The following is a 24,434-nucleotide window of genomic DNA, read 5'->3' as shown; positions in this document are numbered from 1 at the left end:
GAATTTAGCAGTGAGCTTCCTGAGTGTGAGTACAGAAGAATAAGCACTAAGTCTGTTAACTCATTTTATTTGATAGAAGTATATCATTTCTTTAAGAAGGATGCTGTTTTTTTAGTGGAATAACTAATTTCTGTTTTTCTTCTTATTTGTAGGTGTCCATACAGTGACCAACTGCTTTGTAGTTCCGATGGCAACTGGTATGAGTCTAACTCTGTGTTTCTTAACATTACGACACAAAAGACCAAAAGCAAAGTACATTATATGGCCACGAATAGACCAGAAGTCCTGCTTTAAATCCATGATCACTGCAGGTAAAAGAAGAGAAGTAACATATATGTTTTTCAATGTCACAGAAAATTCAAACTTTTTATATAGAGCTAGATAAATGAAAAAGAAACTAAACCTGTTCCTATTCCTTCTTTTTATTGTGGTAAACTATACATAACAAAATTTACCCTTTTAACAAAACATTTATAAATGTATAGTTCCTTGACATTAACTACATTCCTCTTGTTGTGGACCATCACTGCCATCTCGCTACAGAACTTTTTCATCCTCTGAAACTGAAACTCTACCTATTAAACAATAACTCTCCCCTCCCCACCACCCTCAGTCCTTAGCAATCACTATTCTACTTTCTGTCTCTATAAATTTGTCCTTCATATAGGTGGAATTATAGAATATTTGTCCTTTTGTGACTGGTTTATTTGACTTAGCATAATGTCTTTAAGGTTCATCCATGTTATAGCATGTGCCAGAATTTCTTTCCTTTTTTAGGACTCCCATTGTATATATATCCCACATTTTGTTTGTTCATTCATTCATTCACTGGTGCACACTTGGGTTGGGTTGCTTCCACCTTTTGGCTGTGGTGAATAATGCTGCTATGAACATGGAGGTACAAATACCTGTTTGAGTCCCTGCTTTGAATTCTTTTCAGTACACTCTAAGAAATGGAAGTGTTATGTCGTATGTCCCTATTCTTTAAAATGGGGATATGATTACCTGCCTCAGAAGACTGTTTTCAGAATTAAGTGGGATGACTTACGAAATGCCCAACAATAATCCCTGGAGCATAAGAGGTGCTTCAGGAATGTTTGTTCTGTATACATGAGTGGAGTACACGTAAATAATTACCATGAATCAAAGTACGAGGATACAGGCATTATTGAGTATAGATGAGACAAAAACTTTAAGTTGGTATTTTAGTATTTGGCTTGCTTAGGTCAAGGTGAATTTGAGAATTTAAAGTTATTTTTTGAATGGCCTCAGTCTGTTGTATGAAATGAACAGTATTGGGCTGTAATTAAACTGCATAAATAATCCTAAAGAAACTCGTGTAAAGGGATTCATAATAAGGACATATAGCAGAAATGGGTAGACTTTTAAAAGGTTTATTTTAAGTGGCATAAAGCTGTCAAGTCTGTTAATTTGCAAACTATTAACCAAAGAACTGATAACCAAACTTAGAGAAAGATTGGCATATTGAAAAACTGTGACTTGGACTGTGTTATGTTCTTAGGAAGCAAGATGGTTGTATTCTTAAAAAAACCCAAAAACTTGCATCATAGTTGTTTGAAAACAAAAATAGGGTTGAGTGTAGAGAATTTGAGAAATAATAGAGAATTAACTGTCCTTAGGAAGTTACTTATTTAAGTAAAATTTTCTTTGTTTTAATAGCTGTATAGATATGAAACCTAGAGTTCTGTGGACCACCGTATATGAATTGATGATTTTATAGTGGCTGAAGTTTTATATTTCTGTAGATAGAATGCGGACAACTTGACGTGGATTCTAAAACAGAAGACTACTTGCATGTAACTTTGCTTTAAATTGCTGTGTGACCTTGGGGAAGGCACTTAATCTTCCTAAACTTTGACTCCCTTATCTTTGAAGTGAGTGAGTTGAGCTAAATGGTTTCTGAATCCCTCATAGCTCTTAAATCCACAAATCTAGCCTGCTGCTAGATCTGGTATTTGAGAAGACTGAAGATGTGAGTACATAACTCGCGTGCAAGACAATTTTTATATTTAAATTATAGAAGGCTTTTGTAAGCTGTGAGATAGGTCTACTAAAATGTCTTGTATTTTTCTTTAGAGGTAAAACATTAAGTTGATGATTGTGATTTGTTTCAATACTTGAGCTATTATTTTTGTTCATCTCTGAAATAAAGAGAAATTTAAAATAAAACTTAAATGTTGCCAGAGAATGAGTAGATTTACTTTTCTATGCACTGAAATTGAACTGGGCTAAGTGACTCTTTTTGTCATCAGTGACTCTTTATTACTTTTGTAGGCCTCTATTTAACATTTGCTTCCTTACTTCCCAGAATTAGTCTTTCATGTCATATCAAAATGTTAAGTAGATTTGTCGTCCTAATTGTGGTCCAGATGCCGCTCTGCGGCACGTGGGATCTTCCCGGACCGGGGCACGAACCTGTGTCCCCTGCATCGGCAGGCAGACTCTCAACCACTGCGCCACCAGGGAAGCCCTTGACCTGCCTTTGACTCATGCTGGTATTAAGCCAGGTCTTTATTATTAGAGAAGGGTTCATTGACTAGAATAAATGTTTAAGAGTTTTTGTGTAGAAGAGCACTGCTTCCTAGAGTCCACAATCTCCCCTTATTTCAGTTTATACTAACATTTTGGTTTCTGGTTGACTTGGTTAGGTTTTGAGCCTGTGGTGATAGAGAACGTTTTAGAAGGTGACGAGCTACGCACAGACCTGAAAGCAGTGGAGGCTAAAGTCCACGAACTTGGGCCTGATTATGTTCTTTGTGTTCATTCTACTACATCCTGTTTTGCTCCAAGGGTGCCTGATAGGTAAGTGATTTGTGAATATTGTCCTTCAATATTAGTTAGTCTTTTACATAAAATGCACTTATACTAATTCTCAAAGATGCCTAAATAACATTTGGCAGTAAATACTACGTGAATGGACTGTTGAAGAAACAACATAATGGCTTGGGAAAATAAAAATTAGATATAGAAGAAGGAAAAACAACTAGTACCAAGTGGAGAGCCTTTTATCACCTGAGTAGATGCAGAGCATCTCTGTTTTCTTGCTCTTCTTTATGTTTCTGGACATCTTGCATCTTTTTCCTTATTGTTTAATAGAAATCTCTAAGCTAAATTTTGGATTTACATACTTGTTTTTATTGCCATCTCCACTTTGATCTTACAATTAGTTTTCATATATAGGAACTATCAGTATTAACAGATTTTAAAGAGAAAATTTTAGAATTATTGTCCTCTAATTTTTTTTTAATTGCAAGACTAACCCAGATATACAGTTAGGTATATAACTGTCTTTGCATTTTGAGAAAAATGCAGATATTTAAGAAAATTTTTTTTAAAAAGGCAAACGTTTGCTTTTCTGAATGATGGCTGCAAATTTTTATTCTGAAAATGTAGTAGGCTTAGGTATAGTAATAAATATTTCTAGTTTTGACAGCAACTGTTGGTTTCATTTTAACATTTTGAACAGAAGTGCTAATAATTTGTAAAAAAACTATTGCTTTGGACTATTTTCATAGCATCAAGTTATACTTTGATTTTAATTTATGGAGTCATATAATTTGGCAGTAATGAATGCATGTTAGCTTTTACTATAGGCAGATTTTAAGAGACAATTTTAAAACCCTGCTCTTGAAAATTTACCTTGCTTCATTCATGAGTCTGGATTCTATTTTCAGATCCTGTTGCATATGCTTTAGTTGTTTATTCATTACTTATCAATCAAATTTAAAATTTGTATTTAAATATTAAATAAGCATCTTTAGTCTTTCTTCATTGATGTTTTTGCTATCTAGAAAAATTTTAATGTGGTTGAAATAAATTACATTTCTAAAAACACCATATGAATATTTGTATTAGTTAAATTATTTATCCTTGAGGATATCTTTGTTTTTGTTTCATTTTGACTAACTTTTTTTTTAAGTGACGTATTTTTAATTGATGTATAGTTGATTTGCGGTGTTGTGTTAGTTTCTGGTGTACAGCAAAGTGATTCAGTTACACATACAGATATATATGTATATATCTATATAACATATATACACACATACATATATATATATTCTTTTTTGTATCTTTTTCATTATGGTTTATTATAGGGTATTGAATATAGTTCCCTGTGCTATACAGTATGACCTTGTGGTTTGTTTATTTTATATACAGTAGTTTGTATCTGCTAATCCCAGACTCCTAATTTATCCCTCCCCTAGCCTCTTTCCCTTTTGGTAACCATAAATTTGTTTTCTGTGTCTGTGAGTCTGTTTCTGTTTTGTAAGTTCATTTGTATCATATTTTACATTCCACATATAAGTGATATCAAATGGTATTTGTTTTTCTCTGTCTGACTTCTCTTCGTATGGTAATCTCTAGGTCTGTCCATGTTGCTGCAAATGTCATTATTTCATTCTTTTTTATGTCTGAGTAGTATTCCGTTATATATACAGACCACATCTTTATCCATTCATCTGTAGATGCACATTTAGGTTGCTTCCATATCTCGGCTATTGTACCTAGTGCTGTTATGAATATAGGGGTGCATGTATCTTTTTGAATTAGAATTTTGTCTGTGTATATGCCCAGGATTGGGATTGTTGGATCCTATGGCTACTCTATTTTTAGTTTTTTTAAGGAACTTCCATAGTCTTTTCCATAGTAGCTGTACCAGTTTACATTCCCACCAACAGCGTAGGAGGGTTCCCTTTTCTCCACACCTTCTCCAGCATTTATTAATTGTAGACTTTTTAATGAAGGCCATTCTGACTGGTGTGAGGTGATACCTCATTGTAGTTTTGATTTGCATCTCTCTAATACTTAGCGATGTTGAGCATCTCTTCATGTGCCCATCGGCCATCTGTATCATTTTGAATAACTGTTTTGGAATGTTTACAGTATGCCTGGTATAGTGCTAAGTACATGTTACATGCATTTTCTCCTTTGGAAAAAATCAAAAAGGTTTTTTTTCAGTCAAGAGAATTCTCATATACTATTTTTTGGTGGTGTTACATAATGAATACTTCTGATTAGAGTGAACTTTAGGAAAATGGTGATGCTCAGTTATTAGTAATATGTTTGAATTTCTGATTTTATTAAATTTAAAAATACATTTTGATTTCTTTAAGTTTAATTCCTTTATCGTCTTAATTTGAACATACATATTGTCTTTATTAGTTAACTGGACAGAGAGTATTGTGGGGCAAAATCAAAGAACATGTTAACAAAAAGAAGAGCATCATTCCTCCAAATTGAGAAACACCTTAAACTGGCTTCTAAGTTAGAATACAGTCTGATTCACATGGAAAATATTTTTTCTGCTTCTCTTTGCCTTCCTCATACACATTGAAAATATTAGCAAATTTGATCCATTCAGACTATTTAAAACTACTCAAGTGATTTAAAAAAAATAGTACTTTATGTTGTTATAGTGCCTTACTCTCAAGGGAGCTTGTTATCAAGGAATACTTTCATTAGAACACAAACATGTGAAAGTGCCTTTTATGAAGAAAATACTTGTGTGTATCCCAGAAGGTCCATTTTGTTAAAAACAAAACCTGATTAGTTTTCTGCTTGATTTGTGAGGTTTATGAAAATGAGTGATAAACTAAGTTTTTAATTCATAAAACTTTTAGGGAAGTAAATTGAAAACTTCTGACAGTTGAATAGAATAATGTTAGTTCTGTTTGTAGTTTAAAAACATATTAATGCACAGCTACTATAAAAGGAAAATGTATTCTGTGTAAGTTGATAATTAAACCATTTAATATATTTGTAGGACATTTATCTGAGAAATAATTTTTATTCTCTCAAAATGCTTTACTTCCAAATTTTTTATACTGTAGACAGAACGTTTTTTAAAAATTAATTTTATCAAACCATAGGATTTAGTTTTAGCTTCATAGTGTGAAGACATTTCTGTTAGAGATGACTTCAGTCACAAGTATTATTTGGTTTTGCAAAGGAACATCATTTATTACACTCTAATTGAAATTTATTACCTTACTTTGCATAAAGTTAGACTCTCAGATTGTTTTAATATAGGGAGTGTCAAATGAAGGAGTACGAGTGAATTTAAAACCAGCAGCTATTTAAAAGATTCTTTAGTATCCAAGTTGTTGGAAAATGTTATTTTGGTACTGAAATATTTTAATGTTCTGTATTTTTTAATACATTAAAGTCTATTTGAAAATGTATTTTTTACTTTATGAGATGCTTAATGTGAGATTTCTTAACATTTCAAGATATGCTGATTATTTTGCGGATATTAGCTTAGGATGATAAGCAACCGAAAGCATTTAAAAATGAGCATAACAACCTTGTAAGAGGTCTTTATAAATAATCTGCTTCTTGCTTTTTATATAGGAAATTTTCAGGTGATTTAAAAGCTACCATCTATGTAAGATTTTTCTAAATACACATTTTCTTATTTATTGGTGACATTAATTTAAAAGCTTTTTCAAGTTTATCCTTAAATGCCTGGTATGCATTTCCAAGGTGCCAAACTATATGCTAAAATACTGCTGTAGAATTTCAGTTTGTCTTTTTTCCCCCCTAGTATACTTTAAGGATAACTATTAAATTAAAAACGTTTTCCCGTAATTTATTAAGACAGAGTATGAATATGTCTTTCTATTGAATATGTTTATAGATTAGAAGAACTGGCTGTGATTTGTGCTAATTATGACATTCCACATATAGTTAACAATGCTTATGGAGTGCAGTCTTCAAAGTGCATGCACCTCATTCAGCAGGTAAGAGAGTTTCCAAAGATATGTCAGGGAAAAATGGATTTTAACATATTTGGGATTATTACTTTGTTTTTCTTACAACCTAATACAGAAAAACGGTTAATCTAGCATCTTCTAATTCATGGAGCATTAGAAATTTGCATCCAGTAGTCACTCAGTAAAAGTCATTATTCTTTGCTAGTGTCATTGGACTATAGTTTTGGTCAGCACCAACATGGAAATACTTCAGTAGCTTATTTTTTTAACTTTCTGAGAATGTTCCATTGCCAATGTGTTTTTCATTTTTCTAATATAGTGGGTTATAGTGTTTTAAAACTATATTGATTAGTGAAAATGACTTCATTTATAAACATTCTAGCGTATAACTATGGAGTTGGCAGGTTTTTAAAAACTGTGATTTTATTTTTTTTATTTTTATAAGCATCACCTAGATCCCAGTCATCTGTTTTAGATTCTTATTTTTAAAACATGTCTGAGCTTCCCATCCCACTCAGAGTAAGAGTCCCACTCAGAGTAAGGGTCCCATCCCACACAGCCATGGCTCTGTGTCCTCAGGCATCTGCAGCTTCCCTGATTTCATTTCCTGCTGCTCTCCCTCTTACCCACCCTCCTGGCACATTTGCCTCCTTTCTCTTCCTCTCTTGTGCTACCCGTGTGCACCCCACTCCTGCTCATACCTCTTGTTAGGTTGCTTTTCAAGAGAGTTGCGTGGCTTGTTACCTGACTTTCTTTAGATTGATGAGACTTTCTCAGACACCTTATCTAAAATAGCACCTTCTTCCTTGCCAGCATTTTCTATCCCTCTTCTGCTGTTTTGCCATATTCATTGATTTTAAAGTACACATTTTTCCATGTTATATCTCTGAAATTGAGGTGTCTTATAATGTTAATTGTCAATGTTTATTCTTACCTAGTGGTATGTAAAGTAATGGTGCTTCTTGAAATTGATGGCCTCTTGCTCTTTTTCTCCATAGCACTTGTCACCATTTGATATGATGTTTGTTTACTGTCTACTTATTGGTAGTGATTAGAATGAAGGTTCTGTTAGGGAGAGGACTTTGTTTTGTTCACTGTTGTGTCCTCAATACTTAGGACAGTACCTGGTACATAATTGACACTCAATAATTGGTTACTCAAACAATTGAATGAATAAATGATGTATTACATTTACTTACAGTGATTATTCACACTATATCAGGATATGGATAGATATTATCTGAGTATGATATGAATTTTATGATTTGCGTGCATAATGACGTTAGTCAAATATTCAGTTTTGACACACATGTGATTTGTGTTATGTGGATAAGTTATTCACAGATTATCTGTGGCCTTCTGCCATGTGGTGGTGAATGCTCCTTAGCCCTGTAGATCCTATCTCATAAATTTTTTTGTTTTCTTTTTTGTTATTTTGAGTACTAGTATTATCTCTGATATAAATATGGTTTATACAGTAGTATTAGCTGATTTGCTTAATTTCTTTACTCAAAGTTTGTACCAGTTAGTATGTAACTGACTGCAAGTAACAAAAACCCAACCCAAATTAGCTTAATCAATAAGGAAATAGATTAGTTTACATAACAAAAGAAGTCCAGAGGTGGAGTGGTCGTATGCATGGTATTCGAGGGTTTCTTAAAACCTTTGAGGAAGACCATTTACTGTTTCCTTGGTATCCTTTTGCATTATTCCTTAACTTTTTAAGGCTTATCACAGTTTCAGACTAGATTATATCTAATTTGAATGGTAGCAGAGGAAGGTTGTACAGTTAGCTATGCTGGAAATCTTGAAAAAACATACTGTCTCAGTGATTCATTTTTATTCCTCCTCCCCTTTTTCCTTTCTCCTCCTCTTTAATTTTTAGCAGCCTTAATTCTTTTAAAAGTCAGATAGTCTAGCATTCCTAAAAGTTTAGAAAAGTGAGGAAGGGATAGAAGATCACTCATAACCCTGTTACCCTAACAATTACCCTTAATAATTTGTGTATCCCTTTTTTCTCTTTCTTTAATACATATACATATTGCTTTTTACACGGTTATAGCCATTGTGTACATTTAGTATTAACTTTCTAAAATGTAGTCAAAAGCATATTTAATTTTTAAACTTAAATATAAACTTAGATTATATTTCTATACTCTCCACATGCTTATAAAGTCTTCATTGATCAGTTTAATGGCTCCTTAACATTTACCCATATGTTATGTACTTAACTCAGCAGTGCTCGTTGTTTTGGTGCTCATGACATATTTTTGAATACTAGAAAATTTGGTGGTGTAATTGAAGAGATTAAGACTCTTAAATGAAAACAAGCTCCAGGATACAATATGAAAGCTGCCCATGGAGTTGTGCATCACGAATACCCTACTTTGTCATCACCTCTCTTAATTCGTGAGGTGGTTTTACTAAAATTTTAACCAGAAAATAACACTATAAGATGGTAAATGAATTTTTATAAGGTAGCTGTTGTATTGTTGCAGATACTGTATTACCTTCTAGAATGGACATTTCTTTAAAAAAAAAAAAGCAGTACATAAAAATTAGCCCTCACAAAAAGAGATGGTGTCCCTATTGCTTTCAGCCAAATAAATACTTGGGTCTTATTCAGTGCTAGTTGTTTCATGACATTCTAAAAAATTAAAATTAGCTTCAATTTATCTCAGTAGTTTTTATCAGTTATACATACCATTTACTGAGTACCCATACGCACCATGTGTCAGGCATCCTGCTAGATTTTTTTTTTTTTTTTTTTTGGCGGTACGCGGGCCTCTCACTGTTGTGGCCTTTCCCATTGCGGAGCACAGGCTCCAGATGCACAGGCTCAGCAGCCATGACTCACGTGCCCAGCCGCTCCGCGGCATGTGGGATCTTCCTGGACCAGGGCACGAACCCATATCCCCTGCATCGACAGGCGGACTCTCAACCACTGCACCACCAGGGAAGCCCCCTGCTAGACTTGTAAAGTTTATTAACTTAATCGTAACAGTTTAAGGTGTACTTCTCATTGTTTCCGTTCTACAAGTGAGGAAACAAACTCGGAAGTATTAAGTGACTTGCCTAAGGTCCCAAGCTGCAAAATGGCCCATATAGTTCAGTGTGATTCCAAATCCCTTTATCTTTGTCTAAAAATCAAAGTACTAAAACTGGGAAGCTTTCTTGAGAAGATAGTATTGTAATAATCAAGCAAACAATGAAGAAAGAGGTATAACTAAAATGTTTCAGAATTTTTTTTTTTTAGGGCAATGTCCCAGAATGACTCAATGCTGAGCATATAGAGCATTCTGATATGCATATGTAGTCCCCAGGAAATTAGCTTTGCAGAACCTATACTTCTGACATATACTAAACTGACTAATTTAGGAGACTCATGGAATATGGATGTGAGGACACATTAATAGAGAGGGTTGTAGTAGAGTCACAAAAATACATAGAATTAAGGATTGTAAAGCTCCCCAAGTGTGGGAAGCAGCAACTTTGTTTATTGAGAATTTGAGAGAAGTAGGTGTTATACTAGTTATTCATAGACCTAATTGTCAGTTCATTCAACAGATATTTGCAGGGTTCCCACGGATGTGCCAGGCAGCAGGGTAGGCACTGGGGATGCAGTAGTAAATACAACAAAATCTTTATCCTCATGGAACAGAAGCAGACAGTAAACAATAAGGATGACAGGTCTTGATAAATGCTCTAGTATTTGTGGGGGAGGAGTATCAGATGGTGTGATCCAGGAAGTCCTCTCTGAGAAGTAACATTTGAGCAGAGCCCCGAGTGTTATGAAGGCGTGAGCTGGGCAGCCCTCTGGAGAGATTCCAGACAGAAGGTAACATCAAATGCCAAGACATTGAGGCCGGGATGTGCTTGGAATGCATGAAGAATAGCAAGAGGCCAGCGTGGCCGGACCAGGGCAAATGAGAGCAGCAGTGGTCGTAAAGAAATTTGAGGTGTGTTAATTGAGGTGTGTTAAAGATTTGAGATTTTATTCTTGGTATGGTCATCAGCCATTGGAGGGTTTTGAGCAGGAGAGTGACGTGTGACGGCTGCGCTGTGGGGAATGGCCTGTAGGAAGGCAAACGGGGAACGCTGTTGCAGTAGCCCACATGAGATGCGTTGGTGGCATGGGCCAGGGTGGTTGCTGTTAAGGTGTTAAGAAATGGTTGGATTCAGATGTATTTTGAGAGTCGATCTTACACGGTATGCTGATGAACCAGATGCAAGGAACGAGGAAATGAGGATTCAGGGACTCCAAGACTTTTGGCCTGAGTTGCTGGAAGGATGGAAATGCCATAGGAATAATATTTTACTTTTATTTATTTATTTTTTTTGCGGTACGCGGGCCTCTCACTGTTGTGGCCTCTCCCGTTGCGGAGCACAGGCTCCGGACGCGCAGGCTCAGCGGCCATGGCTCACGGGCCCAGCCGCTCCGCGGCATGTGGGATCTTTCCAGACCGGGGCATGAGCCCGTGTCCCCTGCATTGGCAGGTGGACTCTCACCCACTGTGCCACCAGGGAAGCCCAATATTTTATTTTTTAAACATGGACTCTTCATCCTGACTACCTAGGTTTTTGCCTGGGTGACTTTCAGTAAGGTGCTTTAACTGCCTGCATTTGAATCTCAGCTGTGCTATTAACTACATTTCTGACCTTGGGCACGTCACTTTAATTTCACTGTGCCTTAATTTCCTCATCTGTGAAATAGCTATTATTGTGGCATCTGCCCAGATAGCTATTGCATGGGTTAACTGAGTTAAGAATGTAAAGTGCTTAGAACAGTGCCTGATGCATAGTAAGTTCTTAGTAAATTTTGGCTGTAATTATTATATGAACAATGATCTGTTTTATTCACTGCTGCTATGCCCAGAACCTGGAACAATGTTCGGCAGATGATAGGTGCCCAAATATTTGTTCCCTGAATAAATGAGTGAATGGATGAACTGATAAATGGCAACCGTTTACTTCTCCTGTGTTTCCTATTCTGTTTAAGCCCTTCCAGCCTTCTGGTGTTTTTCTCTCCTCCTCATTAATGGCCCCAGACTTTAGTGTGGAGAATGAGGTCTATACACCGTTCCTGAGGTTGGGTCCAGCCTGTTTGTTTTCTTGCCACAGAATTTGCTACCCTTTGAATGCTTCTGTGTTTTAGTGATGAAGGGGTTCTAGCAAAGTCTGGTGCACTGATTGCTCTCTTAGTACTCCTCCTAATTTAGGTTCAGATTTCTCTCAGGAAACCTTGGGCACTACTTAAGTGTTAATAAAAAGGCAACTCTGACTGTTCCACTTTATTTTTATGTGCTACTTTGCATGGTTTTCAGTTATTTATTCAATTAGTCTCATATGCTTCTCTCTGTTTTCCTGTGATAAGGTGAGATTTTCTCTGATCATAGTTTATGAGGAAGTTAGAAGGAGAATGACAGGGGAAGGTTAAGATTTAAACGATCATGCGATAGCCTCCGAAGTTGTCTGTGCCCCTTCCCTTTTCTGCTTTTGCTGCTTCTACCTATGGCCTGGATCTGGCCTCTTAGATTAGGCTACTTCTGTTCTCCTATCTGCTCCTTCTATTCTCTCTCAGCTATGGATGTGGATATAAAGTGGGAGGATGAAGGTCAAATAGGGTTACAATATTAATAGGAATGTGGATTGTGAATACAGATTGAAAATCTGTGGCTACAGATAAAGAAAAAAACTATCTTAGTTGAAGTTTAGATAGTATCTTAGTTTTTAAGAGGAGGAAATTGAGTCACATTAGGCAGAAGGTTATAGACTATGTCGCATGGGACTAGAGCTTAGTTTTACATTTCTAGCAAGTATTCCGTCTTTCACCAGAATACTAGATTTTCACTTGAAGTTCATTTGCAGTGGAATGAGATCATCTAAGATTATAACATTAGGAAACATAAGTTATGTAGAAACTCTTACGTAGAAACTCTTATGCCAAGAGTATGCCAAAACAATTCCATTAGTTGAAGTTAAAAATAAAATTTTTCTTTTCTCCTTTATTATCCAAGTGGTGGTAGGAGCAGAGCTTGTTGCTTAAAGTGGTCATGCAGGTTAGTAGATTATCCAAGCATCAAAGAGAGGCACTTAATGTATAACTTATTGATTGGCAGCGTGGGTGGCTACAGTCCATTAGATTATGGTGGCCACTCGTGAACTCACAGAGGGTGTTTAAAATTACTTAATAGTTGTAGGACCCACTGTTGTTATTTATTGTCAAATAGAAGAGCACAGATGAAAGGCATGGGAGAAATTCACTCTCTCTTACTCAATTTTAAGGTGAAAAGTTCTGTTTCAGTGTAGCTCCCACCTGAACTGATACTGAAACTCTGCCTTCCTCACAGGCTTGGTGTGAAATTAAATGATTTATGTGTGAAAGCAGCTTGTAACTATAAAGTGCTCTTCCACCTATAAGGAGCAGCATTTAAAAACTCAGTTTAACGCTTAAAAATATTTTACTGGCATCAGTACAAAGAAAATAAAAATCTTTCATCTGGTTTTTGTTTCTTTGCATTGTTTTAATGGTATTTATTAATAGCAGTTGCTGTCTCTTCTTCTAAATATGTAATACTACATCTTATTCCATTCTAGGGGGCTCGGGTTGGTAGAATAGACGCTTTCGTTCAGAGCTTGGACAAAAATTTTATGGTTCCAGTAGGTGGCGCTATAATTGCTGGCTTTAATGATTCCTTCATTCAGGAAATAAGCAAGATGTATCCAGGTAAATAAATCAGTTGCTCTTCAGAAAAAGTAACAAACAAAAATCCATTTGTACACAGGCTACTGTAATAAATCTTAATTTACAAAGCTTTTTTCCCCTTCTGAATGTAACTTATCATCCTTATTTCAGGAAGAGCTTCAGCTTCACCTTCTTTAGATGTCCTTATTACTTTATTATCACTTGGATCGAATGGCTACAAGAAGCTATTAAAAGAAAGAAAGGTAAGCTTTCCCGTTAGGTGTAAACAATACTGTTGACTAAAACAGTACTCCAAAGTATTGGTGTTTTTGTCTATTGATTTATCACACTGGGATGTAGATACCTAGCAAAGTCCTAGGGGATTTACTTTGATCTGGATGGTTTTTAATTAATCATTGTTATCCTGTCTATTCAGATATCCTGAGGAATCTTGGAAAAGTGATTTTTGCTTTTGTGTTTGTTTTTGTCTTAAGAAACTCCTGCATCAGGGATTCTTATTATTTCGGTAAAATTTAATTAATTTATCACTTACAGGTAGAGGCTCTTAAAAGACAAATGGACAAATTTTTTCTTTTTAGTTTTGGAAGCCTGAAGATTTGTTTAGGTGTGACATGTCAGTTGCAGGAGGAAGAACCAGGTCAGATGTTGGCCAGCTTCTCATTCTAAAATAATAAGTCCATCCCTTGGCATTATTAGAATGCTGAACTCATTGATTATGTTGATTATGAAAAGAAAAGTGACATTTGTGCTTAAAAATTGGACTTTGTGGGCTTCCCTGGTGGCGCAGTGGTTGAGAGTCCGCCTGCCAATGAAGGGGACATGGGTTCGTGCCCCAGTCCGGGAAGAACCCACGTGCCACAGAGCAGCTAGGCCCGTGAGCCATGGCCACTGAGCCTGCGCGTCTGGAGCCTGTGCTCCGCAACGGGAGAGGCCACAACAGTGCGAGGCCTGCGTACCGCAAAAAAAAAAAAAAAAAAAAAAATTGGACTTTGTCTCCAGCACTAAAAACTAGCTTAATTCAGGGGCAACTCCAAAATTGTAGATAGACAATGTTGGTAGGGCAGCTCAGACTAAGATGTTTTATTCATCTCCCATCTGGGAGAGCTAGAGGCCCCTGGTGCAGTTTTTGTATCTGTATAACTTTCTAACACTTTGTAGCAATTACAGTCCCTTAGATTTATAATAGTAATTTACATATTTAAAGTATTTTCATGTACGTCATCTGATGGATCCTCTCAACAGCCTTATGAATATATAACAGAAGTTTAACATTTTCTGTGCCCTGTTTTACCCTAGTCCCTTTCTCCCCACTAATTCAACGCATAGGAAGGTAATTATTTACTTTCCATTGTTAGGACATCTCTTAAGATTTACATGATATAGGAAAAGATGCTTAACCTCAGTCATTAGGGGAATGCAGATTAAAACCACAGTGAGATACCACTACACACTTAGGAGAAGGGCTAATATTAAAAAAACAAACAAACAATAAAAACAGACAACACTGGCAAGGATCTCAAGCAAGTAGAACTCTCAGATGTTGCTGATAGGAATGCAAAATGGTACAGCAACTTTGGAAAACACTTTGGCAGTTCCTTATAAACATTTACTTACCACATAAACTAGCTGTCCCACTCTTAGCTGTTTACTCAAGAGAAATGAAAATTTGTATCTGTACAAAAACCTTTATGTGAATGTTCATGGTGATTTTATTCATAATTGCCAAAACCTGGAAACAACTCAAGTGTCCATCATCTGGGGTATGAACAAACTGTGGTATGTACATACTCAGCAATAAAAAGGAACAAACTACTGATATATGCAATACTGTAACAACTCTCAGATGCATTACACTAAATGAAATAAGCCTGGCTTGAAAGGCTACACATTATATGGTTTATTTATATGCCATCCTGGAAAAGGCAAAAAAACATCAGGACAGAGAAAAGATCACTGGACGCTAGAGGCTTGGGTTGGGGGAGGGGACTATTAATGGCAGTGAAATGTTTTGTATCTTGATCGTGGGAGTAGTTTCATGACTGTATATGTTTGTCAAAATTCGTAAAAGTGGACACCTGAAATTGTACTATATGTAAATTATGCCTGAAAAGAAATTTTAAATGATTAGACTAACACTCCAGTTTGATAAACTCCAAGAAGTAATCATCTTGTCCTGGCCAGGAGAAAACCTCAGCAGAATCTTTCAAGGGCCCTTCTCCGTATGACAGATGAAGACTGTTTATAGATGCGGAAAGCCATCATCTCTCTGTATGAGAGTTGAGTTGTATCCGATGTCAGTGAGTCTTAGCTCTCCTATCACTAGTTGTTTCCCTATGGAAAAGGTTCTTGAACTCACAGATTTTATTTCATTACTTGTGAAAGAAACAGTTGCTATCTCAGGCCACTTCTAGTTCTAAAAGATTGTAGAATATTTCCTGAAATAAAACAGCTACTTTCTGGGCCTTGAGCATTATAATCATGGGAATTGGCCTGTAATTTAGTAATCCAGCACAAATCATATGGGTAATTTATAAATCAAACTTTTTTAAGTTTGAAAATTTTAAGATGATGGTCTCTTCAGTTTCATGGTACCTCCTATCCATTTCCACCCCTATTAAGCTGTTTTGACCCCTCCCACCCCCCATCTGAACAATGACAAGCCCATTTAAAGTAGCATGGTCTACAGTATGGACTAGTGTGTTTCTTTGAAACTCAAAGTAGATAACGTTGAGCGTAGGATAAGTTTCATTGAGTAAATACTTAATTTACTAAATATCTGTTGAGCATCTGTTATGTGTCAGGCACATAATGTTGATAGAGCAATCAATAAAATAGACAAAGATACCTGCTCTTATGGAGCTTGCATTTCATATGGAGGACACCAGCAATAAACAAATCACATAAAATATAAATGTTTGTTTAATACATAAATTATAAAGCTGAAAGTGCTGTGGAAGAAAAGAATAAAGTAAAACAAGGGGGGGTTGGGGATGATGTGTGGGGGGAAGTGGTGAGGATTGATTTTTTAAATGTGGTTAGTGCAGGCCTCGTTGAGAACATATTTGAGTTGACTTGAAGAAGTTTGAGGGAATATACGTGTATGATGGAGAAGAGTGTTTCAGGTAAAAAGCCAGTACCAGGAATCAGGGTCGAGTCAGTGTGTTTGAGAAGCAGAGAAGAGGCCAGTATGGTTGGAGCAGCGTGATCAAGGAGAGTTGTGAGAGTTGAAGTCAGGATGGTAATGGGGGTGGGCCGGTCATGGAGGGCTTTCTAGGCCATATAAGGTCTTTGCCTCATATTCTGAGTGAGATAGATAGAGAACCATTGGAGGGTTTTGAATAGAGGAGTAACGTGATCTGATTTATATCAGGAAAGACATAAAGGATCCTTGAAGGATCCTCTGGTTGAAGGATCGCTCTGGTTACCGTGTTGAGAATAAATTAGGGGGACAAGGGTAGAAGTTGAGCTTTTGCAGAAATCAAGAAGTAATGTTGACTTGGATCTAGATGGTGCCAGTGGAGGTGATGGAAGTGGTTGGATTCTAGCTCTCTTTTGAAGATTGAGCCAACAGGAATTCCAGATGAATGTATTGTGAGTGAAAGAGAGACATCAAGAATAATTCTGAGATTTTTGACCTGAGCATTTGGAAGAATGGAAGAGCCATTAACTGAGATGGGGAAGCCCGTGGGTTGGAGGGGAAGGCCAAGAGTTCAGTTTCAGACAAAGTTGAAATCAGGATGTCCTCTGATGTCTAGGTAGAGATGTAGGTATGGAGCACGATACGAGTCTGGTGGTAAGAGAGAGAGCTGAGCTGGACATAAAAAATTGGGGGAGTTAATTGGCTAAGAGATTAGCTGAGATTTTAAGAGAATGAGTCTAAACAGAAAAGAAGTGTGAGGACTGAGCTCTGGGGCACTCCAACATTAAGAGGTCTGGGAGAAGGAAAGAGACCAGAAAAGGAGACTGAGAAGGAGGGAAAGCAAGAGCGTGGAGTCCTAGAAGCCAAGTGAAGGAAGTGTATCAAGGAGGGAAGTGTGATTGCCCAGTGCCACTGATAGGTCAGGTAGAGTGAGCACTAAGGTTTGACTACTGGGTAGAAAAGTTTCATGTAAAAATCATTCTTAACATAGTCTTTCAATGCAGGACTTGTGTTATCTAGGAGATACCATATATGTGTAGATACACTTATGTATATATATGAAGTTATAGCCCCTAATATTGAGCACTTACCATGTGGCAGGCTCTCCTTGAAGCACTTTGTCATGTATTCATTTAATCCTCACAGCAGCCCTGTGAAGTGTTATCCTCATTTTCACAGGAAACGTAGTGACAGAGAAGTAATACATATGAGGTAAATTGTGGGGCATGGGTTTAAATCTAGGCAGTTGGGCTTCTGATCCTCTCTCTTAAAACCTCTAAACTGTACTTTTTTTTTTATATATAGGTAAATAATGTAGTTTGGTAGCATGTAGCTACTTTAAAATAGCTATAAATCTGAAGACCTAGGTCTAATATCCAGAGGATGCAAAAGCAATAATACATTTAGCAGCTTTGGCCAAGAAAGCTCAGTTGTATTTTAGATATACACTATTTGCTTGTGCAGAACCACTGTTGCTGGGGAACTCCCTCTCTGACACCAGGTGGTCCTGGTGAGACTGTCAATCACAGGGTCCCTTCTCCTCTTTCTTAGGGGTGGGCATGTGATCTGGCTAGCCTCGTTCGCAGGTGGACATGTGGAGATAGAGTCCTTCCAGCAGATATGATAGTTCATTTAGAGATGTTGTGTCTGTTGCTTTGCAGATAGTAAACTGTAAGGATGTAATCTTAAGACTCTCAGCCACCATATTTCTGGCCATGCCAAGAAAGCCTTCTTTAGAGTAGAGAACGTAAGAGGGAAAACAGAACTGAGAGTCATTTGAGTCTCTGGATCCAGCCTTACCTGCTTGTAGAACTGGCTGTTATATGACCAATAAATTACCTCTTTCGTTTTAAACTAGATTTCTAATGCTGATACTTCTTTTTTTTTTTTTCCATTGAAGTATACTTAACTTACAATGTTATATTAGTTTCTGATGTGCAGCAAAGTGATTCAGTTATACATATATTCTTTTTCATATTTTTTCCATTATGGTTTATTATAGGATATTGAATATAGTTCCTTGTGCTATACAGTAGGACCTTGTTGTTTATCCATTCTGTATATACTAGTTTGTCTAATGCTGATACTTTTGATTCCTCTTATACCCTTCATAATGTTTCAGACATTCATTTCTTCTTTTCAATTGTCCCTGCCACAACTCCCTAACTAAAGCCCTTGCCATATCACACCTGGATGGTTACAATAACTTACTAACTCTTCTCCTGATCCCCAGTCTTGGTCTACTCTAATTTGTCATGTTGTAGAGCAGTGCCAGGTTATATTCTTAAAATGGGGAAGTCCCTTTTGGTCCAGTGGTTAAGACTGTGCACTTTCACTGCCGAGGGCGCACGTTCAATCCCAGGTCAGGGAACTAAGATCCCACAAGCCGCTCAGCGTGACCCAAAAAAAAAAAAAAAGATTATATTCTAAAAATGCACCTTTCTTCAAGTTATTCCGCTTTGGGTTTTGGTTGCCTGTAAGACAAAGTCCAAACTCCTTAGCCTCCCATTATGATCCATCATGATCCTTTGTGGTCTGGTCCCACATTACCTGAGCAGCATTGGCCCCTGCTCGTTCATTCATTCAAGCAAAGAAATGTTTATGCATAGGCCCTAAGGTCAAATTTACAAACAAGACTGACATAGTCATTACCCTTAAGGAAATTGTAGTCGGGGAAATCTACATATTAAATAAATAATTACAAGTCTGATGAGAGTTATGAAAGAACAAGCAGAGTATATGAGAGCATATATCACCTAACCTTAGCTGGGGCACCTAGCCCAGCTCTCACAGGGTCAAGTGTCGCTAGAAGTGACATCTATTCTATGAAAATGCAACTCGTGCACTGATTAAGTGGCCCCCATGGTTTAATTGTAGGCTAGAATTGATGACTAGCATAAGTGTAGAATTCTTAAAGGGTATTTTAGACTGAGTCTGGAAAGCAAAGTATTGTGCAATTATTGGAGATTTTGTGATTTAGATCACTTTCCTTTAGGGTAAGTTCAGATTCAGTAGGTCTGGAGTGGGACTTAGACACTGCATTTCAACCAAACTTCCCTGCACACCCAAGTTTAAAACCCATTATTTTGGGGCACACAGGTCACTTGTATCTGTAACAGAAACTTGGAGAGGAATATATCATAGCATTTTAATACTTATACATAGATAATATTTCATGGAGTTTGAGGTGAACTGCACAAATATTGCAAATATCAAAGCTTGAAAATGTAACTTGTTAGTTTTCTATTTATTTCTGGTATTTTTAGTTGTCATAGTTATAATCTTTTCTTATACCGTAGCTACTTTTTACCTTATATTGATCAGTCTGCAGGTTTAGCTAAAATTACATTTTTAAACTAAATAAATAGAATATGTAGCTCAAACAATAAAACCATTACACAGAGTTTTAAGTTAGACATTTTAAAGCTATACTTTATTATATAGATGCAAATTTTTTAAATTTTTATATGCTGTTATTATAATATCAAATAAACATACTATTTAGTTTTTCCTGTTTTTGTTCTTCTTGAATTGAAACTGTAAATAATAATAGCTAATAATATTAAATATTTGCTATATAAACTAATATAAGTCTTGAGTAATTTGATAGTAAACTTATTTAATTAGCAAATTAAACTGACTGTTTGAATGCACATCCCTAAAAAATTACCATCAGGTAATTTTTGATCCTTGATTTTGGGTAGTCTAGTAGATTACTGCCTACTTTGGAGTTTGCCGATTGATCCCTTTATTCTTAGCATCCTTTGCTTGTTATGTAGTAGACGCTCATCAGATGTTTACAGAATGAACTAATGCAGGGCATTTGGGAACACACAGGTCCACTGTTGTACAGTCTTTTCTTGCTTTACACAGAATAAGTATCTTTCTATAAAATTAGGCAGAAGGTAAATAACATTTTGATACTGACTTCCATTGTGACTTAGATGTTCTTATAGAGACATTTCTCCGTATGGATATAGTTGAAAACTTGTGAAAAGGAGTAAGTTAAAATGGTGATTACCTGTTGTATGTAACAGGCACTGTACTTCTGGGAGTAGGGCTTCCTCCCTAGTGGGTACTCCTCTTCCAAAAGTACTTTTTCTTACCCCTAAGGATTTTGGAATTGTTGATATTAGGGGTGTTCTGTCATCTTTTTGGAATCTAAGAATTTCTTTTATGCCATGCTTCTTCTGACCATTGACATTTAGGGTTTGACTTTAAAATTTTCAGCTACTTTTAGGTGATACCAAAGGCCCATGCAGGTGTACATTTTGCTTAGCAAGAATGAAAATCCACCTTCTTTGAGACTGACCTGCAGCAGTATGTAGCTCAGCTGGTGAATGGATCGAGTAGGCTGCCCAGCTCTGCTTTTCATTGTGACTTTGTCCTTTATTAATCATCAGGTAAATATTTGTGGGGAAATTTTATGTTTTTAGTGTTATGAATTAGACTCCATTTTAGATGTCAAGCGGTAACTCGCTTTGTAACATCCAGAACTTTGTTCTTTTCCTTTATCTAGATAGTGTAGCGTGAAATGAACAGGGACAGGACAAGAATAGGATTATAGCTGCAGGTTATTAGCATGTGTCTGTAGGAGTCCTGCTAGCTAATGTTAGTTATTTCAACCTGAAAACTATTTTAGGCTAAGGGAAAAGTAGGTGGGTAGGAAACTAATATTTTTATGAATGTCTGCTGTATGCCAGGAATTCTGCTAGGTTCATTATATTCATTATAATGAATTCATTATTTTCATTATAAAGAATTCATTATTCATTCATGTACTACTCAGAGCCAGTTTCTGAGGTAGGTATTATCCCCATTTTACAGATGAAATTGAGGCTAGAACAAGTATACTTACGCAAGGAGCACATATAAGTGCCAGAACCCAAGTCTAGGGGATGCTAAAGCCTCTGCACTTTCTGTCTTCCCACTCTTGCCACTGCTTCCAGTCACCCATCCACTGTTGTGGAAGTGTTTACCTGCTACACAGCAGGTAAACACTTGCTGCTACACAGCAGGTAAACACTTTTATGGCTAAGCATTTGAGCCATAAAAATGATAATCTCCTGACCTCTGTTCTTATCTAGTGGAGGTGTGTAAAACCCCAAAGGCTCTAATGTATTCATTGGTTTTATTTAAAATTCTTTGTATAGAATTTATTTAGAACAGAGACTATCTATAGTAGTAATTGTCAGAGTATAAAAATGCTCATTTGAGAGCTTTGAGAACGCTATCATTGTAAGAGCATAAAGTTTGCTTTTTAACGACTTCATTCAACAGGAAAGTCTTTTTGTTGAAAAATGTGGATGTCCTCCATAAACCATAATTGCATATATGTAGCATAAATACTGTTTTTTTATTGGATTTGTTGCAGAAGTAAAGGCCTCTTTTGTTTAAATGGACTTGCTTTTGAACTGTGAAAATTTAATCGTGATAGTTTATTGGTTTAGCTCTGGAGAAGCTGAGGCAAAGCTGTTTTGCTCCAGCCAGAGCTATTTATATACCATCACTGAGAGCTCCTCTTTATATTATTGGTGTTATTGCCTACTAAAAAAGGAGTGTTAAAAGACAACTTAGGATTTTTTTTTTTATTCCTTGCCCTTATTCACCACAATGATATTTTTAGTTTATTTCATCTAGCTCTACATCTTCCAAAAAGGCTTTATCTTTTTCACAGTAGAGGAAGACAAGAACTCAGCTTGAAGCCATTCCTTCTCAAGCCTTTGTTTTTTTGGAGGGTGAAAGGATCAAAGAGAGTGGAACTCTGGGTGTGAATTGAACCTCTTTGCTCTTAGCCCCTTCCTGATCAACACATCTGCTTCATTGAGGGGAGAAGTGACCAGGAAGTTTAACTGAAGAGGCCTTTAAGAAAAGGGGTGAAAATTGAAGAAACTATTTCTTTGAGTTGCTCTATGCAGAAGGAAAGATCAGTCTTAGATGTTCATTCTTCACATTTGGTTCTGGAGAAGATCATTATAATTCTGCTTAGCTTTACTTTTAGAAGAGTGCTTTGCTGAACAGGGCAGGCAGATAATATTCATTGTTGCAACTATCTGCTGAACTGGACAAGCTCGGAAGAGGAATGACAGAGGACTGGCTGCTCCTGTGGCTGGAATTTGTTAGCTGAAACTTGGAGAACATAAGACATACAGTTTCAAACAATATCCTGTAATAAAGCTAAGTTTGGGAACTTAGAAGATTTGCAGCCCTGAAAGTAGAGTAGTTGAATCTCAACAGAAGTGTCAGATTTCAGGCTTGGATATGGGGCTTCAACAGAAGAGTTTGAAAGCAGTGCTTTAGCCTGTGATGCAAGGAGTATGCCTGGACACTGTGGCCTGGCCACGGTTATAGATAGCAGCATCCCTCATTTAGTACCGTTGTCTTCACTTAAGGACATCTGTGTGTGTGGATACATACCAACAGTCCATTGTCCATCCAACCTTCCATGTTATCAATGAAATACCAGACTACTTGTTATGTTTCCTTTTTTTTGTATTACCCACCTTATGAGGCATATTGTAATAATATGTGAAGTTCTCTTTTATCTTATCCTGTAATATGAAGCAGTATAAGCATAAGACCTTTTTCTTTAGAATTTAGTGAATTATGCACATCTTTGGGTTATGGGAAGGGATAAGCTAGATGCTGGGCTTCACAACTGCAAATCAATTTGCAAAAGACTATACGAAAGATAATGCTTAATATAATTCAGCTTCTCTTCCATTAACATCTTGAATTATGGTGTAAAGGTTTTATATTTTTTTTCTAGAAATGTAGCTGACATTAGCATTCAGGTATACAGTTCAGTTTATCTCTAGTGAAGAGTCTTTTAAAATTAAGTTAAATACAGCACAAGAGACATAGAAAATCGATAATATTTCATTTCTTTTAAGTAAGATCTTTCTGTATACATTTGCTTGGGGTGCTTATAAATTTCTCCCTTTACGGAAGTATTTTATAATAGATGTCAGTTATAGATCTAACTGTAGCAAAAAATAGTGCAGGTTCTGGAGTACCTTTGATATGTCAGATAAAAACTGCTTAGCTAAGTATTAGTGTAGGAAATAGTGTAGGAAATAGTGGTACAGTCTCTTAAATGATATTTTTAAAATGTCGTGATATCAGTGGGAGAACATTTAGGACCTTAATATGAGAAATACTGTAGGATTCAGTACATTGAGCTTTAAGGTATTGTAAACTGCTTTGCTTATTGGATTACCTATCATAACACTTCATATGGAGTAGAGATACTAAAAATATTTGCGGATGGATGTGAACTTGACTCACTAATATATTCTTTTTTGTTTACTCCCATTTACTAGTGATATGTGATTGAGTTAGTATTACATTTAGTCTGAAGATTTTTATCCTAATGTTAGCTACAGTTGTAGTGGCATTAACAAGTCATTGATAGAACTGGTTAGAACTAATTTGTTAAATATTGAAATTTAACATTGGGAAAATTTGTTTTTTAATAGCCACGTATGCATTAGTAAATTTAAAAGCACCCTCTAGGGGTGTTACTGAGGAAACATTTCTTTTTTTTTTTCTTTTTAAGAAATAGCTAAGTACAAATTAAGGAAAAATTAACTACTCATCAGGTTCCTTTCACACTACAAGCGTAACTGCATTGGTGATTATTGTGGCAGCCATGACTAGATAGAATAATATTCTAAATTGGCCCTCACAATTGAAATAAGTTTTTTTGTTGTTAGGGGGGAAAATGTAGGAGTCTGTAAAAGGCATTTCCTGGTTATCAGATTTGTTTCTGCTTATGAGAGGTTAATGAATTTGAGAGTAAGAATTAGATGCAGATTAAGACTTTGGTGTATAATATAATGAAGAAGAATCAACA

The 24,434-nt window shown here is 36.2% G+C and overlaps 1 protein-coding gene across 1 annotated transcript in view; it reads left to right on the top strand.

Moving 5' to 3' along the window:
• Positions 1 to 24,434, top strand: part of SEPSECS (Sep (O-phosphoserine) tRNA:Sec (selenocysteine) tRNA synthase) — a 36,325-nt gene that overhangs the window by 3,343 nt on the left and 8,548 nt on the right. Inside the window, exons 4-8 of the mRNA XM_082838649.1 lie at positions 153 to 311; positions 2,670 to 2,823; positions 6,659 to 6,761; positions 13,332 to 13,461; positions 13,591 to 13,682. Coding sequence (XP_082694775.1) covers positions 153 to 311; positions 2,670 to 2,823; positions 6,659 to 6,761; positions 13,332 to 13,461; positions 13,591 to 13,682 — 638 coding nt within the window. The remainder of the gene's footprint in view (positions 1 to 152; positions 312 to 2,669; positions 2,824 to 6,658; positions 6,762 to 13,331; positions 13,462 to 13,590; positions 13,683 to 24,434) is intronic.

The sequence above is a fragment of the Leucopleurus acutus genome, assembly GCF_964270905.1.
Source record: "Leucopleurus acutus genome assembly, chromosome: 4".
NCBI classification, from domain to species: domain Eukaryota; kingdom Metazoa; phylum Chordata; class Mammalia; order Artiodactyla; family Delphinidae; genus Leucopleurus; species Leucopleurus acutus.
The sequence above is the reverse complement of the archived record's forward strand: the minus strand, read 5'-3'. Positions and strand labels throughout refer to the sequence as shown.